Raw genomic sequence first — 24,424 nt, 5'->3', positions numbered from 1 at the left:
TATATCTTCATCGTAGATAAAAATCTATTTAACAATAGTAATGAATATTCAAATCATAAGAATATATCATATATTTTAAATATATTTAAATATATGATATAAAAATAATAATTATATAATCATCGTCTTCTTTTATTCAGTTTTATTTAATGTAAAATATACTATATATTATATCTGTATACATATATTTTTTTAGAACAAGGGGGAGAGTTCCTTTTCTTTTTTTAAAAAAAGTTATAAAAACAAAAGTTACCATTATCTACTCATATTTTAACTCTCTGTACAACTAAATCAGTATTATAACAATCACCGATTGAAGAAATAATGTACATTATTCTTCAAATGACCATTGAGATATTGATCTATCTATAGAAAATATATCTTTCCATTTATCCTGTGTACATATCATATGATGTTTTTAATATTCTGTTACATCACATAGAGACAGTCACTAAGTATGTATAATCTTACATTAAAATTTCTCATACACACATTTTATATTAAGCAATTCTCTACAACACAAAAGTAAAAATCATTGCCATTTCATTTAACATTAATAAAATCTCGATTATGGGAATAATTTCCTAAGCCCGAAGTCCGATAGTGCAACGACAGTGCGTCTCAATACGTTGCAACTGACGGAACAGCGACGGGTAATGGTAGACCATTGGTGTTGCCTCCTGTCGTCGCTACAACGAGACGACGTATCTGGATGATCGATATTGCACGTAATAGATGATTCATGAATCGAAGCGGATGATGTAGTCATCGATAATGGCAGCAGAGTTTGTATATCTGACGTCAAGCAAGATTTAGCTGTATGATCGAGATAACAGTTACCGACAAACAGAATCGTTCGTCCTATGAGAATGAAATTCACCCGACACAATTCCTAGAATGAGAAAATTCCGAGATATTATTGTGCTAATATTTTTAGCTTCTTTATTATTCGTATTACATGGCATTTACATATATGCATTTACATAATACTTAAATAATATCTGTAATTCACTATTAAAGACGAAACTCGGCAATATTGAAAATAAAAACAAAAGTTTCTTTAGAGAAAAGATCTTTTGTACTCACTTGGAAACTGCACGGTGATGGTAAATCCCAACTACATGGACGACGATCTGAAGTAGAAATCCGTCAGCAATCATTTGTCATGTCTTGACACGTTCTAGCTTCGCTACGTTCGTCGGCCAACGCTTCGATAATATCCAGCAAAAGTTCGCGACTCAATTGTCTTAATCTTGGAAGCCTTGCAACCTGTAGAAGCAATACTTTGTTATACAGATATATGCATATTGAAATGATATGTGTTGTAATGTTATGTGTCAAATACGATCTGTACCTTACTAAAGTGATGAACTATCAGATTTAGTGCATATTTCTTCATATCGGTAGCTTGCATCCTGTCGGCTGCCTCTAAAATCTGTATAACATTCTCAAAAGTAACATTCATCTCAAGATTCTGTTTGCAAAACGCTTGAAGCCGGTTGTTCGTAAAGCCGTAAAATACTGGTGCAGTAAACAGATATAGGGAGTCTTCAGGGGGCATTGAAACATCCGCATAATAAATGTACCTCAGCAATGAGTAGAAAGACTCTAATGATGGTATCATCTCTCCGATTTGTATCTAAAAATAAAAAATAACATATTTTATTTTCATTAATTGTGTGTGTGCATTGTAGAATATAATATTGTAAAATATTCTACATATAGTCTCTTCTTTTTCATTGTTTAAAATATGTATTGGCAATGTGTATATCTATTTTTATAAATTGTTCAAACTTACATTCACCATGTTATTTTCAGGCATAAAAGATCGAAACATTGCTTCAAAGTAACTACATCGCGCCGCGAGAATAGCCTTATGCGCCGTAATCGGCATATCGTCCAGCATTAATGTGATGTCGCAAAATTCCCGACCAACATTCTTCAAAAATGCTTCCATATCTTGCTCCAGACTAGTTCCTAACGAACAAATTCGATTAACATAAAAAAATACTTTGTAAAAGTACATGTGAACATATACATTGCAAAAGATACACACCAGTGACAGATTCGTATTCGTACTTTGTAAAAGTTCTGGTTTGAGGCATCTGTCGTCTCCTAATAATTTCTACCATTAGCGGTTGATCGAGAGTTTCAAATTCTTGGCTCATTACGATTAAGTTGTAATTATTCTCCTTGACGACGAAACTGAGGCAAAACTCTTTTATAAAATATAGCTTTAAATGCACGGCATTACGCAAAGCCTCTAAGACATTGGCGTGACTTATGGTTGCCTCGAGGTAATTAACACACAACTGTTCCAAGCGTTCCATATTGAATTGCACAGCGAGACGATATACGTCCATCATAAGAAGTACGATGCGATTACTCTGCGGATCCTCGATTTTGTCATCCGATCTTTTAGTGGGATCGATATGATCGGTATAAATGTAGTTTAGCACCATTTCAAAAGCTTCAGGCACAGCGTCTTTCAATATCACCTATAAGATAACATAAGTTTAGTGACTTTATAAAGCCTTTAGTTTTTTTTATTCTTCTTGATTGTCACAAAAAAAGTGAAATATTAACTATTACTATTTTATAAAGAATAGTATATAAAATTTTACAATAAATACAAAGATTCGTAGTCAAAACCAACAAATAAAAATTAGTAAAATTTTATAAATATTTTTGATAAAATATACTTCAATATAAATAAATATCCATTTATATTAGTTATATATTTTTTTGTTTTTCCACAAATTTTTTGGGTAAAATGAAAACACAAGATATTAAATTCGATGTTTCAATCAAATCACCTCCAATGGTGGGACTTTGATGGGTACATCAACTGTACTAAACACTTGTTCCAGATGTTTGTCCCTTTTCTCACGAGCTTGTCGAATACGCGCCCGGAGAAATTGTGAGCGCGCCGCCACCATAGCTATGTGCGCCGGTATTTTGGTCTCCAGCTCGCCCACGATAAATTCTACGTCACAGAAGAGACGAATATTGAGTAGTCTGCCGAAATCGTCGTGCAACGTGCACTTGGGATACGATGAAAACTGAAAGCGATACATTTCGGCGGAACGTATGTTGTTGTCCACAGTTCCTCCAAAAATGAACATTGCCTCTCCGATGACGGCGGCAGCGTGGAAAAGTCGACCAGGTGGTACCTATATATAGCATTATATATAATTATAAAAAAAGAGATGAAAAAAATACAATTGCAAAGACAGGTTGTCTACCTGACTATCAGAGGACGGTAAGATGACATTCCACGTTTGCGTGTCGAGATCATAACAATGTAGATCGTTGGACAGAGCCGAATCAGCCGCACCACCAAACACATAAAGATGACGATCAAAGCTGACCATGGTGTGACCGTATCGTCGCGCGGGTGGCGGCGGTGCGCCACGTAATATATGGTCCGTCGATATTCGTGTCCATCTAGAAAAAAGTATAATTTATGAATTATAAATCCCACAGATTATGCAAATATGTAATCAATTATCGTAATAAAATTTACCGTCTTTCCCTAAAGTGAAATTGAAAGAGACTGTTAGTTGTCCGAGCCCCACTCTGACCACTAAAAACAAACATGGATTCTCGGGCTACTGCGACAGGAAAGTTGCAACATGTCGGTGGACGCTCACCAGCTGGAATAACTTCTTCCCATGCTTTAAGATCACCAGGCTAACAAAATTATTTAATTAAAATAAGGTGTCTTTACATTATATAATTTTTCAATATATTTGTTTATATGTTTATAATGTTTTATAAATATTTATAAAATATCCTACCAACAATGATATCGTCCACATATCATTCAATCTAGCATTACCATCGTAGCCTGCAAATATCCATAATTTATTATCATATACAGCAGCACCATGTGCAGATCTAGGCACTGGAGTCCTACAAATATATTGATGTGTTTGAGAAATAAATAAAATATATTGATTAAAATGATAAAATACTAAGAAGCAAGAATTGCCAGATATTACAAAGAGAATTCTTAAAGTATATAAATAATATTTACAGTCCAATAAATTTCCATTCTGTCCACTGACCAGTCTGAAAGCGATACTCAAACAGATCATTCTTATTACTGAGATTGGAGTTGGAGTGGATATCCCCGGTATAACCACCAAACACAAACATTGATGATCCGTGAACGACCGCAGAGTGATGGTAGCGTGGTGCAGGTGGAGTTCCCGTTGCAAACGCTCTACCCCAAGACTTTTCTTTCACATCAAAGCGCAGTAAATCATTCAACATTCTTTTACCATTGTCACCGCCAAAAACATAAATAGCATCTTTATATGCTACAATTGTATGTTTGCTACGTCTGTAAAAAGGAAAGAACAATTAATTTTATCAATGTTATGAATAATTATTTCGTTTTAAATGTATTGCGCGAATTGTGTGATATAAAATGTTAAATTATTATAAATGATAGAATCAAATTGAAAAAGTAGCAAGAGCAGAGAGTTCAAAGAATGCAAATAATAATTAATTTTTACCTGGCACCGACAAATTCATCACACTCTGGCATACGTTGCCATCGATGTACCGTCTCAAACGGACCCAAATCCAACGTTAAACATTCAGCAGTTGCCATGTTATCCATTTTCGCACGCTCACGAAATAGTGTCTCATTCATGTGAATGGATCGTTCTCTCCTTAACCTATGCGCTTTTCCTCATTGACGTATCTTTCTCTGCCATTGAGACGAGCATCGATGTATATCCGTCGACTTTGAGCGCACCGCACAACGAAAAACTTTAAGTCATCGTAGAAATCAACGTTCAAGATCGCTCCGCGAAACGGAGCATACATGTGTCAAAAACATGTGTGTCGCGCGTAAATTGGAAGAATCAATACCTAGCACCCACATACATTTGTATGTATGTACCGTGTCTCTACGTCACGCTACGCCGCCATCGTCGGCATCAATGAAGATGTCATATATCTTTATGTGACATATATATATCACATGGCATGAGAAATCTATATATACATAATGAAACATTTTTTGGCCCTTATATATAATGTAAAATTTTTAATTTTCTCAATTATAAAATTGAAGTATATTATATTCATACAATAATTGATTAATAATTATTTTTGAATATATTATATATATTATAAATTATATTTAACAATTTCTCTTTATAACTGCTAAATTTAATTGCTATGAATATCGTAAAATGAAAGTCGTGTGACAAAAGAAATAATCTTAGATATTTGTTCTTGATATAGAAGTTTTTATATAATTTTTTTCTTATGTAATAACAAAGTCCTTCACAATTGTTTTACAGCTATAAATTTTTTTAGAATAAAGATAGCAAATTTTGACTACAATAACAAAGTGAATTAAATAGTCATGTTTTGCAACAGTAAACTTTGACATACTCTAAAGAGTTACGCTTATAATAATAAATCTAAGAAAATAAATATAAATAATATTATATACAAATTTTATAATTTTAAGTAATTTATATATATATATATATATATATATATATATATATATAAATTACTTAAAATTATAAAATTTGTATATAATATTATTTATATTTATTTTCTTAGATTTATTATTATAAGCGTAACTCTTTAGAGTATGTCAAAGTTTATATATATATGTATATATATATATATATATATATATATATATATATATATATATATATATATATATATGTGTGTGTGTACAAAAATTGATAGTAAATAATGACAAAAATTCTAATATAACAAAAAAGTACAGCAAGTATAGTCAAATTACCTAATAGACTAAGAAATTTTTATTAAAAATTATTTCTTCTATCTCTTCCTTTCACTGTATATATGTATATTATAATATATATACTTTTTTTAAGTTATATGATTGCTTAAAAGAGTAATGAGGAGAAAATGGATTAATTTTAACTAATTATTACAAAAACTTCACATATAATTATATATTTAAAAATAGAGTAACTGCATATTAAACTATAACGATAATGTAAAAAACACACGAATATCATAATATAATAATAATAATAATAATAATAATAATAATAATAATAATAATAATGCATATTTATGTTATAAATAGTCGATGATGAAATGATCGAAATGATCGTGTCTTTATTATCTAGTGCAGTCATTTCAAGGAAATATAAGCAATTAAGGAATATCGTTCACACGTATCATATAAGCTATATATAATTATTTAGGGGACGTTCTCGCATCTAAATATGTGGCAGTGAAGAACATGCAAAAATTCAAGGCTATTATGTGTCGCATAAATACTTCGACAAAAAATTTTTTTTCTTTGCAATAGTCACAATGATTATATATACACTTTCTCTCTTTCTTTCTTTCTTTTCTCAAAGGAAAAGAGGAGAATATATTATATTCATAGTTACATCTTTATCATCACAAATGCTTCAACCAAAAAAACTAGATAAAGTACTTTATGCTACAATTCGTCATAATTTAAAGAACAAATACGAATTTCCAATTCAATTGGTAATACTGTTTCGAGTTGAACATATTGAATGACAAAAATATATACTTTCAAAAACCATTATTAAGAATAAATTAAATCAAATCTGATAATAATAAGAATTTAATGATACATTATACATTGAAAAAGTTGTTAAAATAATCATTTTTTACTTTTCTATGAAAAAAAATAAATTATTTACAACTATAATTTTTTTTACAGTCAAACAAATTAATTTCCTAAAGTGATGTAAAAAAAATATTTGGGATTCACTAGCATAAAAGCTGCTTGCAAAGTCGCATATCCAATTCCTAATATATTGGCGGCTTTGCTTTTTAAGATGCAATTTGTACACAATTCAGCATATACATAGTCTATATATAAAATTCCTTCATAGGAGGAACAAAAATAATATTTCTTTTGTACAATGTAACATAATGTTATATAAATAATGAAATAGAAAGTGCTATAATGCCAACCATGGATGATGACGAATAGATTCACGGCTTCGATCTCCATAATCATATGAAACTTCTACACCATTTGGTATATCTTCCTTTGCTGTAAGTACGAGATGTGGTGTAGAATTGACTTCGACGATTCGAGCGACCAAATTACCGTTTCGCGAATGATTGACTAATCGGCCCAATTTATCACTCTCTGCTGTCGCATCGACACTGAAAATTATATGTATTAATATTCGTGCTTTTCTATCTGCTTTAATCAAAATTATTATATAATATTTTCATGAAGAATAATTATTTTAATGAAATTTAAAGAATCTCTTACCAATACTGTTGATTACGATGTTGGAAATAATACATATAACATCCAGCATTTTGATCTTGCGCATATATTTTTTCGCGCTCTTTTGCCTCCCCTTGATTAATCAGCTCGCCGATATATTCAACTACAAATTCGCCTTTAGCAAATTCTCGTGTCGTTATGACACCACGACCCTTACCCGGAAAATATCTTACCTACAATAGAAAATAAATTGTAACTTGTTTAGAATTATTTGATAAAAATATAAATTCTTATCTCTACAATATCTTTATTATGCAGGTTCTTACCTCTAAGCCTTCCTCTATTTGACAAAGTACCTTATTTTCTAAATCACGTTGTTTCTCCTCCAATACAATTTTTTTACTTTTTCTAACGCTACGACGTACTGGAAAGTAGTCGGTAATCGAATGATTTGTTTCAGTGCCCTGTGACTTGAACGAACGATGATTGATGGATTGAACGGAGACTGCTTTCTTACGTCCACGTGGGGCAGATTTTTTAATAACTTGCAGTGGACTAAGTAATGTCATCACAGATTGCTCCTCATTGGTAGTAATTGTAGCTTTTTCATTTAAATCTTCCGATGGCATATTTATTCTATGCGGTGTAGATGGCCCATGAATCGGAACAGCCACCGGTGTTTCTAAGATAAAAATTTTCATGTATCATAAACTGAATCCAAAAGAAAAAACCAAGTATAGATAGATTTATAAGATTATAATTAAATTTATACCATCAGTTTTGAATTGTTCTACATCAGAGATAACCTTATTTTTTGCTTCACAGGTTGAAACAACTTGCACATTTCTAAAAAGATAATAGGTGAGTGATATAGGACTTTTCTCCTTTGTAACTTCCACATTTGAATTCTGAAGCAAGTAAAATAATGCTGTAGTAATTTCATATGATTGTAAGTAAAATACATTTATTTTAAATATTCATAAATATTCATAAATATTCATAAAAGTACAATTAAAAGATTCATAGATTTTAAAATACTTACTTGATAAGAATGAATTGTGTGCGTAGGGGATTTATGTGTGTCTAATATGGATTGTGGTTTAATTACATCAAATTTGTTTGTTACATTTTTACTAGTATCAAATAATTTATTTTCTCTCTTTACTGGTAAATTTGCATCATTATTTTGCATAGGCAAAGATGTAGTCTTTGTTATATTTTTCTCTACACCACGTTTTCGCCTTCCTGTGTAGATCATTAATTATATTATTAACATTTAATATTTTTAAATTGAAGAAAAAGCAATGCGCTATTTATATTATTATTTGTAAAAATATTGAAATATATAGAATGCAAAAAAAAAAAAGAATTAATATTAAATATCAATTTTACATGACTGTGATAAATATTACTTAATATAATATGTATACATTAATAAATCACTAGACAAAATTTTTATATAAATATAATTGCTAATTTAACGAAAAAAATTTATATAAAAAGAAAAAACAAAGATGTACAATTTTAAAATTGTAAAAATTCCAAAAAAAAGAATCATGAATCTACAAAAATACCATAATCGAAACAAATCTCACACATTTATTCACGCAAATCGCCGTCTACAACTAATCCTCAACTATCATACTCCATGTTAGTTTAGAGCCTGACCCAAGTGCTCTAGCCCGAGTCCGCGAAGACCACGAATTACAATTTAACGAAAACCCTCGTCATCGAAACAGTCCGATAATTGAAGCAACCGTCTCGTCATCGTTTAAATGACAAAAACGACGCGTCGATCGAAGAAGAGCCGATAAAGGTCGCGGAGAAAAGCACGATGCATCGAGAGACATAAAGTCGCGGGGCGTCTCTCTCTACGATAGCGTTCAAAATGGAGCAAGAGAAAAAGCGAGATCCACTCAAAACATAACCCTACCGTAGGGCCGGTGCGAAATGCTGAGTGAAAATGTCGATGCACGATGTATCCTCACCTTTCACAGCGTTGTCGGCGTGCTTTCCCACATGATGGGACGACGCTCGGGTCGTTCTGTGCATGATAAGCCACTAATGACGGTCACTCACGGACGGATGGCAGCAATAACAGCGGCGTTGACGGTTGGCAACAGCAACAGCGATGCGACACGACGCGATGAATTCGCCCTCGTCTCGTCAACGTGCGCTCGTCAGCTTCACCGCATCGTTTTGTCTTAAAAACGACAAGCTGCGGATGCGGATTATAATCCCTCTCTCCTTCGAAATCAAGAAGTCTTGAAATTATACAAGCAAGCTACGCGCCGGATGTGCCGCCATATTGCTCGTAATGGCCAGTATCCAATTAGACGCAGCGGGGGGAACTCTTGATAAATTTTATCTACACGAAGCATTTGAATTCATTATTATTTATGTCGAGTGTGAATTATTTCATTTTAATGCATACAACATGAAAAGTACGAGTCGAGAGTATATAATAATAATTAAAAATTTGCATATTTGTGTGTTTTTCTCTATTTGTTAATTATAAATAATCGAATAGATGGGGACAAGAAATTGTTCCCTACGAAAAATACTCTATAGGCCTTTGCACAGTGCTAGGCAACAGGCAATAGGAATAAGTAAAAACTATTTACCAATAAAAACGCGGAATAGAAAATATTCGCCAATAGGAGCAGAGAATAGATACTATTTCTGTTCTTATTGCCTGCAAGGGGCTTTAGGCCCTTGTACAATGCTAGGCAACAGGCAATAGAAATAAGGAATAAAAACTATTTAACAATAAAAACGCGGAATAGAAAATATTCGCCGATAGGAGCAGAGAATAGATACTACTGTTCTTATTGCCTGTTGGCTAGCATTGTGCAAGGGCCTTAAGCCCCTTGCACAATGCTAGGCAACAGGCAATAGAAATAAGGAATAGAAACTATTCACCAATAAATACGCGGAACAAAAAATATTCGCCAATAGGAGCAGAGAATAGATACTATTTCTGTTCTTATTGCCTGTTGCCTAGCATTGTGCAAGGGCCTTAATCCATAGATAAATGGCAGTAAAAAATATATTATCGCATACCGAGAGTCGATGCGAGAGATGAAATTATCGCGTGACGTAATTAGTTGGTGGAGCGGCCGCACCGCGGCGCTGCCGGCGGCGCGCAGCTCGCCGATCGATCGCCGCAGCTCGAGCGTCGACGTTATTATTTTTTAGATGAATTTATCGGTGATCGCGTCGCATTAAACGATTTATCCGTGAGATGCTTTGGTCGCCAGACCGACCGGAAACGCCGTATTTCGATCGGCAGCACCGAGATTCGCGATCGAATAGTTCTGAGAGGCGTTCGCACGAATTCGCCCGGCGCGGGTTCTTTTCTTTTTAGCGCGAATACTTAAATCATCTAACGATCAGCGCCGCACGCAGCGGCGGTGTTGCCAAATGTACAACATCCGCCATTATCCGTACATGTACCGAGGAATAAATACGTATACGTGATACGCGATATCGTCGCTAAAGACCGTCGTGGGTAAAGTCTCGTAACTTTGACTAATGACTCGGTAGGTAATGATCGAGACTGACGTTACCATCTGTCTCGATTACTCGATATTATTTGTGAACGTTCAGTTTGAAATGTGGTCAATTTTCAATTTACAATCTTCCCGATGTCTCTTAGATCTATACACGATACGATAATATTTTATATGTTTGTAAAAAACAGCATCTCTGTAATTATTATTATTCATATTTAATTGAATCATCGTTTCCGATTTCGATTCATAGAGAGCACGAGTGCATAGGAGAGCTATGAGAATCTCCGCACAGTTAGCCATCTTTAATAGGAATTTGTTAAAGTATATAGGTTTCTCGCGTCGTCTGGTCGCAGTCACATTGCAATCGTGAATACATGTGATAGACTAAACAAGTCAGCGTTAAAAATATCATCGAGGGAAATTACTTTTAATCTTTCGCTTACCATCGACGTTTTACGTACTGCTTTATTCATCCCTGGTGCAACGACGCGACATCTGAAATTTTGGATTCGTGCGCTCTCTTAAAATGGTACGTACATTGTGTGACGAAAGCAACAGTTTAAAAATTTCTTTTGAAAATTTTAAACAGCAATACCGTCCAAACAGAAATAAACGTCCTCGTAAACGTGTCATATATTAGCTCGTAACGAACCTTTGCTATTATCTCGATTATCGATTCGATCACGTTTCAAAAAGAAACGTTGATCGCAAGTTCCCGGAAGCGAGCGAACGAGCGATTTCGTTTAAAAATTACGAGGGCAGGAGGGAGAGGGTCGCGAAAGAATATTCAATTACGGGAACGTCGATGGATATTGAATTTCCGTCAACGTTCCCGGGCTTTTCTCCTCGTTCCAGCGAGACCGGGAAAGAGGACGAATCTCGCGCCCGAGCGAGCGATCGCCCGTCCTCTCCCGCGGCCGGTCGCGCAGCGATTAGTCGCGAAAACGCGGCAATTTTTTGGCTCGCGCGCCCTGCGAACCTGCCCTTATTCGCTGCCGCGACATCCGGCAACAGCGCGCCCGCTCAGCAGCGCCACCGGCGGCGGCGGCGGCGGCGCGAGCGGGCGCGTGTGTTTTTGTATTTTCGTTGGTCGCGATGCTGGGCGGACGGGACGGACGGGACGCGCGGGACGGACGGGGGCCAATATGGCGGTAGCCGAGCGAACGCGCTCTCGACTCTCGACGTGATCGCGTGAGATGGCCCGGCTCGCACGCACAGTGCCAACGTTCGTCGCGCCGATCTCATAGTTCGCTCGCGACACCGCCGGATCATCGCCGCGGAAGTCGTCGGCGATGTTGGCTTGATGCGACACGCGCTCCTCGTCGACTCCTTTATTCGGGCTGAAAAAAACCTCGCTCGCTCGCTTGTCTCGGAGCATATTCCGTATAATCCGCTAGTAATACTAGTAGCGTATCTGGACGCCCTCGCGCTAAGAGAATCGTCGTCGTCCTTATCGCCCTTATCGTCCTTATCGTCCTAGCACGTCGTGGCAAGGAACGCGCACGAGATCTCGCAACACGTTTGTCATGGTGGGTTTTTTATTCTAGATATTCAGGCTGAAATAAAGAATGTAAGAAGGAGAGAGAAAGAGGGAGAGAGATTTCCAAAGGGTACGAAGGGCACGCGCTTTCTATGAAAGCTTAGCGCGTATTTTGTCGTATCTGTCCATTTTATTTGTATAGGGAAACGACTAACCTAGAGACTCGCGTGCACGATGTAACCTTTTTTTTTTCTTTCGCGCCGAACAAGCGCGTTTCGATGCGGCTGTTACCGCACGATCGGAATTGTAAATGATATTTTGCATTATGGTAAATTTATGAGAGAAATACTTTGTTACTTTAAATTTGGTTAAATATATATATAGCTGATGCGTGAAAAATGTCATTCGGTTTTATCGAAAAAGTTTCAATATACATTCTAATTATACATTTTTATTCTTCAATTTACCCATGCAATTTTAATTAAAATGATTAAATATTTTCTGTGATTGCAGATATATAGTGCTTTAAAGATGCTTTTAATTTATCTCTTACTTTCGATTTGATATTTGCTTTTGCGGTTTATCAAATGGTATCTGTTAGTCGTAATATGTATTTTTATAGGCAACAAAAAAGTACGATGATGGAGTGAGCGATGATACTAGCGGGAGTGACTTTGATGATGAAGAAGATCCTGATAAAATTGAAGTACCTGGTAAATTATAAATTTATATTGTGTAAATAATGAATTTATATATATCTTAGTGTAATAAAACTTGTTTAAAAGAAGAATTCTATTTCATATAAAATGGCAAATTATTCAACAATTATTAAACAATTAGTCTTTACACAAATTAAGCAATGTTTTAAAATTTAATAAAAGAAACAATTTTCTTTAGGTGGAGGTAAAGATCTTGCAACTGCCGCTGGGATTGCTAACATCAAAGATGAAAAGCCTGCAGATTTGCCAACAGATTCTTTAGAAAAGACACAAGGAGCCTTAAATGGTAAATCATATACTGTTTCAAGCAAAAGGCAAATCTTTTTCTATTATTTCAATATTATCTATTTTTTATAAAAATTATTTTTAGCATTAAACCAAAAATTTGGCAACAAAATTCCTGGTGGACTAGTAACAAAAGCTGCAACACCAGGTTATGAAATGGTGCATGTAGGAGGAGGAGGAGGAGGAGGAGGAGGGTCTCAAGGCACTCCACCAGGTTTTGTTAATCCAAATCAATTGAATCAACTAAATCAATTAGCAGCTGGTGGATATGGTTTCCCACCAGGGTTAGCGTCTCTTGCAGGATTCAATCCTGCTGCTTTTCTCCAATCGAGTAAGTTTATCTTTATGCATCTTTTTATGAGAATATGATAAATGAGACCAAAAATTTTATGGAAAAAAAAAATAGAGATTTTCTTTTTGCGATTTAATTTTTAAAGAGTATAAAAGTATGTATGAATACATCATCTATGTACATACATGATTTACATAAATTATTATCAATTTTTTCAAATAATCATTTATTTCAAATTATTTTTGCTTAATTATTAATATTCTGCTTGTTAAATATGCTTGTTAAGATGGTATTTGTGTGTCTATTATATTTTTATGAAAATTATATATTTTTTTTAGGAGATTAGATATATTAAGCTATATATGTATATATTATAAAATGTGAAAATTGTATTTATAAAAATTACCACTTTTTTTGTGATAAAAGAATTAATATCAAATTACGCTATATTATTATATGCTATATAATATTTATTAATTATATACTTGTACTTATTGTTCCTTAGACATGGATATGAATGCTTTAATGGGTAGCTTTATGGGTATGCCTGGGATGAATATGGGAGTTAATCCTTTTGTTCAGTTGCTTAATCAAGGTGGATTTTCCAATTGGCCAGGCCTTTCAGGTATTTACAATATGCTGATAAAGACTACTCTAATCAATGCATCCCAAATATCGTAAAGGGCATAATTCAAGAAACAAATTCATACTAATTTTATCATAGGAAAGACTCTGTCACAAATGTGGATGAATTCGGGTGATCCAACAAAAATGATTCAGCCAAATATACCCGAAGAGGAAGAAGTAGATGATGAAGATATGGGAGTTGCCGAAACTTATGCCGATTACATGCCGACAAAACGTATGTATCAATGTCCATCATTTCTTTTTCTTTTTATTTACATGATTACTTTCAACTAAATTCTAATAATGAACAGTCAAGCTTGGACGAAAGCATCCGGATCCGGTTGTCGAAACAGCATCCTTGTCAAGCGTCGAGCCAACAGATGTTTGGTACAAAGTATCTATACCGGAGGATTCGATACGATCCGGTGCGCTATCTGCGCTTCAACTCGAATCAATCACGTACGCTTCTCAACAACATGAGCATCTGCTGCCCGATGGTACACGCGCCGGATTTCTCATCGGCGATGGCGCGGGTGTCGGTAAAGGCAGAACTATAGCCGGCATAATATTCGAGAATTATTTGAAAGGCCGAAAACGTGCCATTTGGGTATCAGTGTCGAACGACCTTAAATATGACGCCGAACGCGATTTAAAAGATATAGGTGCATCTAAAATCGAAGTATGTATTTTGTTTTGTGTTAAATTATTTTAAATGCACCATTATGTTATATGTACCATTAAATATGTATATTATTAAGATATTAGGGTATTAATATTAAAACTCTACTTTTATCTTAATCTAGAGTCGATACATACATTATTTACATATATTTCATGTAATTATGTAATAATTTTAAGTAATTATTGTAAATATAAGTAATAGTAGTAACACAGCACAATATAATGAATAAATTTATTTACAGGTACATGCATTGAATAAATTCAAGTATGCAAAAATCTCATCAGCTGTAAATGGCAATGTGAAGAAAGGCGTAATCTTCAGTACATATTCTGCATTAATTGGTGAATCGTCACAGAGTGGCGGAAAATACAAGAGCCGGTTAAAACAGCTATTGCAATGGTGTAATGAAGACTTTGATGGTCTAATAATCTTCGACGAATGTCATCGTGCAAAAAATTTATGCCCTACTGGAAGTTCAAAACCTACAAAGACAGGTTAAGAAATAAACTTTTATGTGTAAAAAAGACATCTACTTGTTTGAAGCATCTACATGAATGGCTTTACTTTAATAAAACTTTTGTAGGATTAACGGTTTTGGAACTACAGAATAAACTTCCAAAGGCTAGAGTCGTATACGCCAGCGCTACCGGCGCTTCTGAACCTCGCAACATGGCCTATATGGTACGACTAGGCATGTGGGGTGAAGGCACACCTTTTCCGGAATTTAATGATTTCATCACCGCTGTAGAAAAGCGCGGTGTCGGCGCGATGGAGATCGTAGCAATGGAAATGAAATTGCGCGGTATGTATATCGCACGACAATTGAGTTTCCATGGTGTTGCCTTCAAGATTGAAGAGGTGCCTCTTGCCAAGGATTTCATGAAAGTGTATGATCATTCGGTGCGATTGGTGAGTTATTGTGTGCAAAAATATAAGCTTCTATAAATTGATCCAAATATTCTCAAATACAATCTATTTTTTAATGTAGTGGGTGGAAGCTATGCAAAAATTTCAAGAAGCGGCAGAGTTGATAGACGCGGAAAATCGCATGAAGAAGACAATGTGGGGTCAATTTTGGTCATCGCATCAGCGTTTTTTCAAGTATCTTTGTATTGCTGCAAAAGTAAAGCATGCAGTGGCTGTGGCTCGCGAAGCGGTTAAATGTGGCAAGTGTGTAGTGATTGGTCTGCAGTCTACTGGTGAGGCACGCACCTTGGAACAATTAGAACGCGATGACGGTGAACTCAGCGATTTCGTTTCTACCGCCAAGTCAGTAGCATTTTAATATTTAACGAGAGGAGAAATTATGATATAAATCTGTGATATATATATTTAATTATAATAATTTGCATTTGCAGAGGCGTCTTGCAAACGCTAGTGGAGAAACACTTTCCAGCACCAGATCGTAATCGCATCCAGCGACTTCTCGGTCTAGAACCACCAAAGCTTAAATTAGAAGGTGACGATGACATGGATGCTGGTGGTTCTGCAGGTGGTAGTAAAAGGAAACCAATCCGGCAAGCTGCGCAACGTGCATCGAAAAAAGTGCGCGCTTGGTCATCAGAAGAGGAGATATCGGAGGAAGATAGAAACGGTGCTCATAGTTCCGGTTCGGAATTCAAATTAAGTGGTAGTGAAAGTGAAGATGATCATCATACTGACGAAGAGAGTAATGTCAGTTCAGATTTTAATCCGTTCTTCAGTGACAGCGATTCTGATACTGGTAATTTATATAGTGGCATAAGCTATTTATTTATATGGCATAAACTTTTTATTTTATAATCTATTCTTTTTATATTTTACAAACTTGAAAAACGGGAGATGATAAGATTTTTTATTTTAATTTTTAAGTCGAATTATATGTAAATATGTATGTGTATGTGTGCGTGTGTGTGCGCGCGCGCGTGTATGTATGTGTAATCGAAGCAAAATTTCATAATTATTTTTTATGTTTATAGATCCTTGGGACAGGCGAAAGAAGAAGGGCAAGAAACAAAAGAAACCCGCGAAGAAACGTTTGAGCACGCAAGATAAAATCCAATCAATGCTAGTACACAAACAGTCCGGTAACAAAAATAAACGTAATGGCGATACAGCAATGAGCGGTGGACCTATGAGTGCCATGAGCGGAGGCATGCCTAATAATCAGGCACCGCCTAGAGATGCTATCGAGAGAGCTTGTAGTATGAAGGAAGAATTATTATCGCAAATAGAAATTCTTGGCGAGCGATTGCCACCAAACACACTAGATCAATTGATAGATGAGCTCGGCGGACCAGAAAATGTTGCGGAGATGACGGGTAGAAAAGGTCGAGTCGTACAAACGGAGGACGGTGCAATACAATACGAGTCCAGATCGGAAGTAGATGTTCCTTTGGAAACCCTCAATCTGACAGAGAAGCAGAGGTATATATATCGGATAAAAATTATCACATACTATCATTATTACATATCATTGCCATTAATTCGCACATTATTTTTTAACGATTCGTAGAAGGATTTCTTGGCATAAGACACTTTTCTTATAATAATCACAACTTGTATTAAATCTCTATGAATGTGTTTACAAAAGTTAAATGTGTTTGTGTGTTATTTCGGTCAGATATTTTTAATTGAAAATTTTTCTTGTCGTAGGTTTATGGATGGAGAAAAAACTGTAGCGATAATTTCCGAAGCAGCCAGCAGCGGTATATCATTACAGAGCGACAGACGAGCGAGGAATCAAATGCGACGTGTGCATATCACTCTCGAGTTGCCGTGGAGTGCTGATAGAGCAATACAGCAATTTGGACGAACGCATCGATCGAATCAGGTTAACGCGCCGGAATATATATTTCTTATATCGGATTTGGCTGGAGAAAGGAGATTCGCCTCGATCGTTGCAAAGCGTCTAGAAAGTTTGGGTGCTCTAACGCACGGTGATCGTCGCGCTACGGAAACTCGAGATCTCTCGCAGTTTAATATCGACAACAAATATGGTCGCGCAGCACTGGAAGCTACAATGAAAACTATAATGGGGTTTGTATCAAAGTATACCAAAAAATCATCTCGCAAATTATGTAAAATTTAGATATTTATAGAATTGACAAATTATTATTTTAGGTACGAAGCGCCATTGGTGCCACCACCTCAAGATTATCACGGGGACTTTTTCAAAGATGTAGCTGACGCGCTAGTGGGCGTCGGTTTAATTTGCAATAGCGAGAGCACACCAGGTGTGCTTACGCTTGACAAGGACTACAACAACATGTCAAAGTTCCTAAATCGTATTCTTGGCATGCCGGTCGATCTGCAAAATCGTCTGTTCAAATATTTCACCGATACACTCAACGCTATCATTACGCAAGCTAAAAAGACCGGCCGTTTCGACATGGGTATCCTCGACCTCGGGACATCGGGCGAAAACGTCCATAGAGTGCGACTGTATCGATTCTTGCGAAAACATGCGACTGGCAAGGCGCCAACGGAGTTGCACGTGGTTCATGTTGAACGTGGCATGAGTTGGTCCGAAGCCACGAACAAATGTTCGGAATTAACCGGGATGAAAGAGGGTTTCTATCTGAGCCATCAAATTCGTAATGGTAAACATACAGCCATCCTCTCGATCGCAGTGGACAGTGGCAAGAAGAAGTCCGAAAGCAAGAAAGATCAGTTTTATATGGTGTATAGGTATAGTTATTTAAAGCTTCGCTATGCATTTACGCTTAGTTTAAACTGTATTATAAACAACAGAATTAATTCGCATTATATATAATTATATAATTTTATATATAATTATATAATTTATATATAATTTTTAACATTGTTGGAAATGATGTAATCATGGATATATTCATTCATTGTAGGCCCAACACGGGTTTACAGCTACGTCAGGAGACTCTAGGTGAATTAGAAAAAAAGTATAAGAAAGTGAGCAACGACGAGGCAGAACCACACTGGACGCAACAGTACGAGGCTTCCGTGAATACGTGTTCACACGCATACTGGAGCGGGAATTGTAAAAATGCCACTCTCGGACTCATGGATTGTGAAGTAGGGCTAAGAAGACGTTCCTATAATGTATTAGCCGGTTCAGTTCTGAGCGTTTGGAGTCGTGTGGAGAATGTGCTCGCCGCACGATCCGGACATAATTCTAAGATGCAAGTTGTAAGGTTGCGAACGGGTAAGTCAATAATTACAATTGCTAATTATTGTTCTAGTAAAGTCTAAAAAACGACTATTTTTCATTTCGTTTCTGTAATAGATGAAGGATTGAAGATCGTCGGGACGCTTATTCCAAAGTCTTGTATGGAAGCATTGCGTCAAGCGCTTTCCTCCGATGCGGAAAACACGGAGGAATTGACGTTTTGAATGTTGTATCAAGGGTAAGATGTTGGATAAATAAAATGTATTTATATATCGTGCACAAGATAATTCGTATATAATTATCGATCTCAATTTTTTCGAATTAATATTTAATTAATCATTTTAGAGGTATGAATAGGACCAAGCAAACTTATCGGCATGATTCTAACATGCCGTGATTCTAGAAGAACCCCTTTTTTCTTAAATCTTTCATCGGGACACAACAAGAGGAATGCAAATTGTGTGAACATGCAACCGTTATCAGGCGTATTACTGGAATCTTTGATACGTCGAAAAATAGATTCCAAAGTGAATCTACTAATCGATAAGAGTCACCGCTTTGCTATCTGATGTTGATGAATACGAGTAAACGCTTCCATAATTAACCGACAAAGTCGAGATTACAACTTGCTGCTTAGTTATTTGTCATGCAATCGTAAAAATTGTAGCATTCACCCGCCGTATACCAATGTAGATTTTTAAGTAGTTAGACCTCTCTTTTATTATCTTCTAGAGATATACATATGCGTCCTCCCCCTTCCCTCTCCCTGTTACATTAGGAAGAGGAAGTTTATTTTTTACATCGTCGCCGTTACTTATAATATTTTCACCAAGAGATTTTTAGTGGATGTAGCGTGTGGCGTACAGTAGAGCGAATACAGATTCCATTCATTTTGGCTGTGTCCTAAAAGAAACGAGAGAAGCGTAATTGGACAACGCTTAGGGAATGCGTTTCTCATTCAGAAAACGTGTAATTTAATCGTATGATTCAAGACGCGTTCATTCAATTTATTTAAATTAGCCTATAGCAAATAACATTCGATGACTATCGATTGTTTTCACTGGAACATAGTGCCAGTAAATTTGATTAAAAGCGATAATTATCAGTAGAACGAATTAATTGAAAATGAGATTGGTTGACAAGATAATTAGAATATTGTGATTTTCTTTGGAAAGAGCACAAATGTATACGCGATAGCTTTTTTGTTTTAGCGTTTTTATTTGATTGTTAAACCGAGCAATCAATTGAAAAAAAGCAATTTTACACATGCTACTGCTACAGTTGCTATAGCTACCCGTATCACTATAAAAATTACTGCTAATACTATATTAATACTAATGCTGTACACACACATACACATACATAAAATTACAAAACTATCACTAATAACATCCCAGATGTAGGGAGACGAGGTAAACATGACATATACATGTTGCAAATATGCTTGTTTTTTCCTATTTCATAGAATTTGAAAAATGTGACTCACTATACATGTGCCAAGTTACACGCGTTTTTTATTTTTTCCTTTCTTTTTTTATTTATTGTGACAAAACAAATCAGTTAAAAAAAGTTAATTTTTATTATGTCAACTTTATTCTATGTATCACTTTGTGGAAGTAAAGTTACAGTCCCAATAAATGGTCAACTATATTTTAATTTTATATAAGTTATCGTTAAAGTCTACATATTATCAAAGATATGCAAAAGTCAAGTTTATAATATTCTTTTGCACAAAATAAAATTTTATTTTTCTAAGATAGACAAATTAGTATATTTTTCTTTAAATATTTGAATTTATATATTTTTTTGTGAAATTTTACTGAAAGGGTAACAAAATTGAAGTAAACAAAAAATATATGATGCTGTATTTCGATCAATAGTGTAGCTTTAACAAGATACTATTCGAAATTGTTCAAGGCGATGCCTCGTCTCTCGACGATCTCCACCTATAATTAATTAGCCTTAAAACAATGGAAAAAAAGAGTTAGATCGAAATAACGTATACAGCCGATATATTTATATTCAGATGCATATACTAGTAACCAGTGCGGCCTGTATGTACACTGAATGTATGTAGATGTCTGTTTGTACGTCTGAACAAGTTTTGAACGAGTGCGAAGTTTCGAGGAAAAATTACTAATGATATAGGCCTCGCGATATCCATCTTCTCTTATTATGATAGATGAGATGCAGACTTTTTGTAGAGCGTAGAGTACAGTCGGAACAGTTATTAGAATCGATTCGTGATTAGAATTCTTATTTTAGTGATTTAATTTTTAAGAATGTGCGCGCATAATGCGTCTGATAATAGAAAGAGATATTCATCGTTCACCTGTTTCCACGGTTTCTCGCGTCGGGAGGAATTGTTTCATCGTAATATACAGCAATAGAAACTGCAAATCTACAATATACAATCTACAAATAACTATATATTGCATTTATAAGGAAGATAAAAAATGGGCAATAATACATACCACCACACACATTTGATCGTATAATATTATAACATATATACTCCCGATCTATGATGATTTTTTTGCGGTTAAAAAAAATGCAATATTTAACGAGATTTATCATAGATTTATCATAGATTTAATTCCTTTAGTTGCTATCAAGTATTTATAACACGTGATATTAATTATTATTACTTTAACAAAATATGGAAAACGTAAAATTAAATGTATGATTCGAAGATACTTTTTTGGTTTTGTTTACATCATTCAATTCAAAGCTCGATTCAAAGATGCGATTATCGATGATAATGAATTTGGTAGCTCGACGATATGATTATATAAAGTTAAATGCGGAATGTATATATTGAAGATTGTAAAACGAAATCTTAGGACGTAGGAGATGCTGTTTGATATTCGATATTTTTTACAATTATTATCTCGCATGAGTTCCTGTCTTTGCAGACGCGACTTATAAATGTGATATCTAGTATACGTGGAAACAGGCATCGCGCTTTCTAGTGAAAGAATTATTCCTTTTGTAATGTGCTGTGTTTTTTTTTTCACGGATGACGAGTCGAACGAGTGTGCTGCGTGTATATATGCATATGTATAAATGTCTCTGTGTACGTAAAACCAATAATTCTTACTCGAAATATCCATCTTTTGCGTCTGAAAATTTTTTTGTTAAGGCCTTACTATTCTATGTTAAATCGATCAAGATACGCAATTTCAATTTTCAAAACCACTTGATAATTTTGATTTTCTTTTTGTTATTTAAAGATGTGTTACACAATGCAAAGTAAAAGAAAATATTGGTTTATATATGAAATACAATAATTTTACTGCAAATTGTGCAAGTCACTCTATTAAAGGATGTCCTAGTTTTTCATGAAGGAAGAAGGTTAATCATAAAAAAAAAGATGTAAATAAACCATGATTTAATTGTGCGTTTTAAAAAAAATTGATAAAATCAGCTAAATCTAAATTAAAAAGTGCGATTTAGAACAAAGATTACATATTTTAACATTTATTAGCTTAATGTGTCAAACATAGATTGGAGTTTTACTTATATCGCATATTCCACGTTTTGCACTTCAGTATAAAAAAAACTGTACACATAAACGTTCTTTGCACTCTGGTTGAATATACTTTTTCGCGATATATAATCGCACTTATACAATTTCGCATACCCTATATATACTAAGATTTCCCTATATTTATTAAATTCAATAATACCTCTTAAAGTATATGTATATTCCCATTGAAATGATTGTTACGTGTATGTATATTTCACTGAAATAATCGTTACCTGCAGACAATGGAAGGTTTTTTTTGGTATTGATATGAATCTTGTTTAATGAAAGGCATACAAAAGCATCAAGAATGTGCAAACTCCAATGACGAGGCCGAGAATAACAGAATCTCTTCTCTTACGTAAATTTATCCTTTGCAGTAAACTGTTCACCGCAGGAAATCGATTGGAGATATCATTGAATTTGGTTCGTATACGTTTGAATGCTTGTCTCTGAGACATTAAATGATCTCGCGTTTCCATGGCTATGCTTATTTGATCGTTTATTAATCGATCGGAGCTAAAAATAAAGTAATAATATATGTGTATACATATATAATATATACCAAAAAATGTTTAACATATGACATATTAATGAAATATACATCTTATTTAGCATTGTTGCAAGATTGACTTACTTATGAATATGCTGGTTTTCTTTGAGGTACATTTCGCGCCGATTTAGTCCACTCGCACTTTTATAATTGCTATGGAATAGATATAAATGTGATTTTATGTAATTTTTATTGATACAAAATTACTTGTTATATAATGTATAATATTGGGAATAATGACAAACAATTTGTACTTACTCTATTTCTTTACGAACGCTGCCTAGCAGATCCTCGCGATCTTTTCTAGCCATAAAATTATTTCTAATCTTGTTAAATTCTAGCTTATAATCTTTCAATATCTCCTTGTGACGTTGCATCGTATGCAACATAGCTGCTCCATTTGGCTGTAATTCGCTCATCCTTTCGTTTATGAAAAGTAACTATATTAATTGTACTTGATTAATAAAAATATGGTTACACTGTTTAAAAATACGTGAAAAGAGAGAAAGAAAAAAAAACCTACTTTGGAAAGCAGTGTCTCTATTTCCGATGCCATGTTTTCAAATACCTGTTCCTCATCCAGAAGAGGAATCTCATCTGCATTAACATGTCTAGCACTTGTATTTATACCCAGCTTACTGAATGCTACCAATTTTGCATCAATTTCATTTTCCAGATGTCTCGCCTGCTTCCTGAGATCTGAAACATTTGTCATTAGTTCTACGTACTAATCCTTTTGTAATTTTTATGCCAGATATAAAAAGCATTTTTGCATCTAATCTGCTCTTTTTTACATGTGTTTATTTGTATTCAATATATTTAAAATTTAAAATAAGTTGTACACTATCGCAAATTTTATCCAATATAGAAAAAGAAACAAAAACATCATTGTATATTATTATTGCACAAATAATGCAATGAGAGAAATATGTGAGATTACAAACATATCAAAAATAATTTAAAAACTGGCGATAACTGAGAAGAGATAACGTTAAGTATTTCAAAAAGATATACGTCGTAAATTAAAGGTACATCTTTTGGAAAAATTTACGCGCAATATATTACAATGTAAACAAAAACTAATGTCACGCATACAAGAGTTTCGCTACATCTACCTTCCCAGTCGATTGCGTCCTGCGAGTTGGCCATTTATCGCGAATCGCAAATGCACGCATCCAACGCATAAAATGTCACATAACACGTTTCCCTCCGTATGTGTGTGTTCCTTATCCCGGAATAATTCGACAAAACAGAAAACGCAATGTAACGATCAGCAGATGACAAGTAATGACAAGTATAGCGATTCGACAAATTTCTCTTCCGGAGAAAAAAAAAAAAGCACGACTTTCAGCGCCGTCTGAACTTATTCGCGTAAGTTGTAA

The 24,424-nt window shown here is 34.7% G+C and overlaps 4 protein-coding genes across 7 annotated transcripts; 1 reads left to right on the top strand and 3 right to left on the bottom strand.

Annotated features, from left to right (window-relative positions):
• Positions 1–399: 399 nt before the first annotated feature.
• On the bottom strand, positions 400–4,957 carry Lztr1 (Leucine zipper like transcription regulator 1). The gene is made up of 11 exons (XM_083101424.1): positions 4,524–4,957; positions 4,040–4,348; positions 3,801–3,915; positions 3,527–3,693; positions 3,246–3,447; positions 2,817–3,173; positions 2,057–2,498; positions 1,799–1,977; positions 1,355–1,639; positions 1,087–1,269; positions 400–892 (listed from the first exon to the last, which is right to left on the bottom strand). The coding sequence occupies exons 1-10, from the start codon at positions 4,661–4,663 to the stop codon at positions 1,150–1,152; spliced, it is 2,316 nt and encodes a 771-aa protein (XP_082957550.1). The 5' UTR covers positions 4,664–4,957; the 3' UTR covers positions 400–892; positions 1,087–1,149.
• Positions 4,958–6,265: 1,308 nt separating this feature from the next.
• Set8 (SET domain containing 8) lies at positions 6,266–9,553 on the bottom strand. 2 transcript variants are annotated; one of them, XM_083102517.1, is made up of 6 exons: positions 9,226–9,553; positions 8,280–8,482; positions 8,010–8,145; positions 7,564–7,919; positions 7,280–7,470; positions 6,266–7,167 (listed from the first exon to the last, which is right to left on the bottom strand). In XM_083102517.1, exons 1-6 carry the CDS (start codon positions 9,287–9,289, stop codon positions 6,957–6,959), a joined length of 1,161 nt encoding a protein of 386 aa, XP_082958643.1. In that variant the 5' UTR covers positions 9,290–9,553; the 3' UTR covers positions 6,266–6,956. The 2 variants fall into 2 exon arrangements, with proteins under 2 accessions (XP_082958643.1, XP_082958645.1); XM_083102519.1 differs by lacking the exon at positions 9,226–9,553 and adding an exon at positions 8,833–9,126.
• Positions 9,554–11,122: 1,569 nt separating this feature from the next.
• Sno (Protein strawberry notch) lies at positions 11,123–23,299 on the top strand. Of its 2 annotated transcripts, none has more exons than XM_083103463.1 (17): positions 11,123–11,281; positions 12,855–12,945; positions 13,130–13,237; positions 13,322–13,567; positions 14,034–14,153; positions 14,253–14,390; positions 14,467–14,834; positions 15,079–15,331; positions 15,421–15,746; positions 15,826–16,106; positions 16,196–16,560; positions 16,796–17,243; positions 17,472–17,855; positions 17,940–18,506; positions 18,683–18,999; positions 19,081–19,201; positions 19,309–23,299. In XM_083103463.1, the coding sequence occupies exons 1-16, from the start codon at positions 11,279–11,281 to the stop codon at positions 19,185–19,187; spliced, it is 4,122 nt and encodes a 1,373-aa protein (XP_082959589.1). In that variant the 5' UTR covers positions 11,123–11,278; the 3' UTR covers positions 19,188–19,201; positions 19,309–23,299. The 2 variants fall into 2 exon arrangements, with proteins under 2 accessions (XP_082959589.1, XP_082959588.1); XM_083103462.1 differs by lacking the exon at positions 11,123–11,281 and adding an exon at positions 11,828–12,281.
• Positions 19,655–24,393, bottom strand: Gos28 (golgi SNAP receptor complex member Gos28). 2 transcript variants are annotated; one of them, XM_083103467.1, is made up of 6 exons: positions 24,158–24,393; positions 23,566–23,741; positions 23,301–23,482; positions 23,127–23,195; positions 22,726–23,008; positions 19,655–19,866 (listed from the first exon to the last, which is right to left on the bottom strand). In XM_083103467.1, exons 1-5 carry the CDS (start codon positions 24,189–24,191, stop codon positions 22,771–22,773), a joined length of 699 nt encoding a protein of 232 aa, XP_082959593.1. In that variant the 5' UTR covers positions 24,192–24,393; the 3' UTR covers positions 19,655–19,866; positions 22,726–22,770. The 2 variants fall into 2 exon arrangements, with proteins under 2 accessions (XP_082959593.1, XP_082959592.1); XM_083103466.1 differs by lacking the exon at positions 19,655–19,866 and having other exon boundaries at positions 22,338–23,008.
• Between the last annotated feature and the right edge of the window lie 31 nt (positions 24,394–24,424).

This window comes from Camponotus vicinus, unplaced genomic scaffold (genome assembly GCF_025532165.1).
Source record: "Camponotus vicinus isolate PSW18456_S1 unplaced genomic scaffold, iyCamVici1.0 SCAF_6, whole genome shotgun sequence".
NCBI lineage: Eukaryota > Metazoa > Arthropoda > Insecta > Hymenoptera > Formicidae > Camponotus > Camponotus vicinus.
The sequence above is the reverse complement of the archived record's forward strand: the minus strand, read 5'-3'. Positions and strand labels throughout refer to the sequence as shown.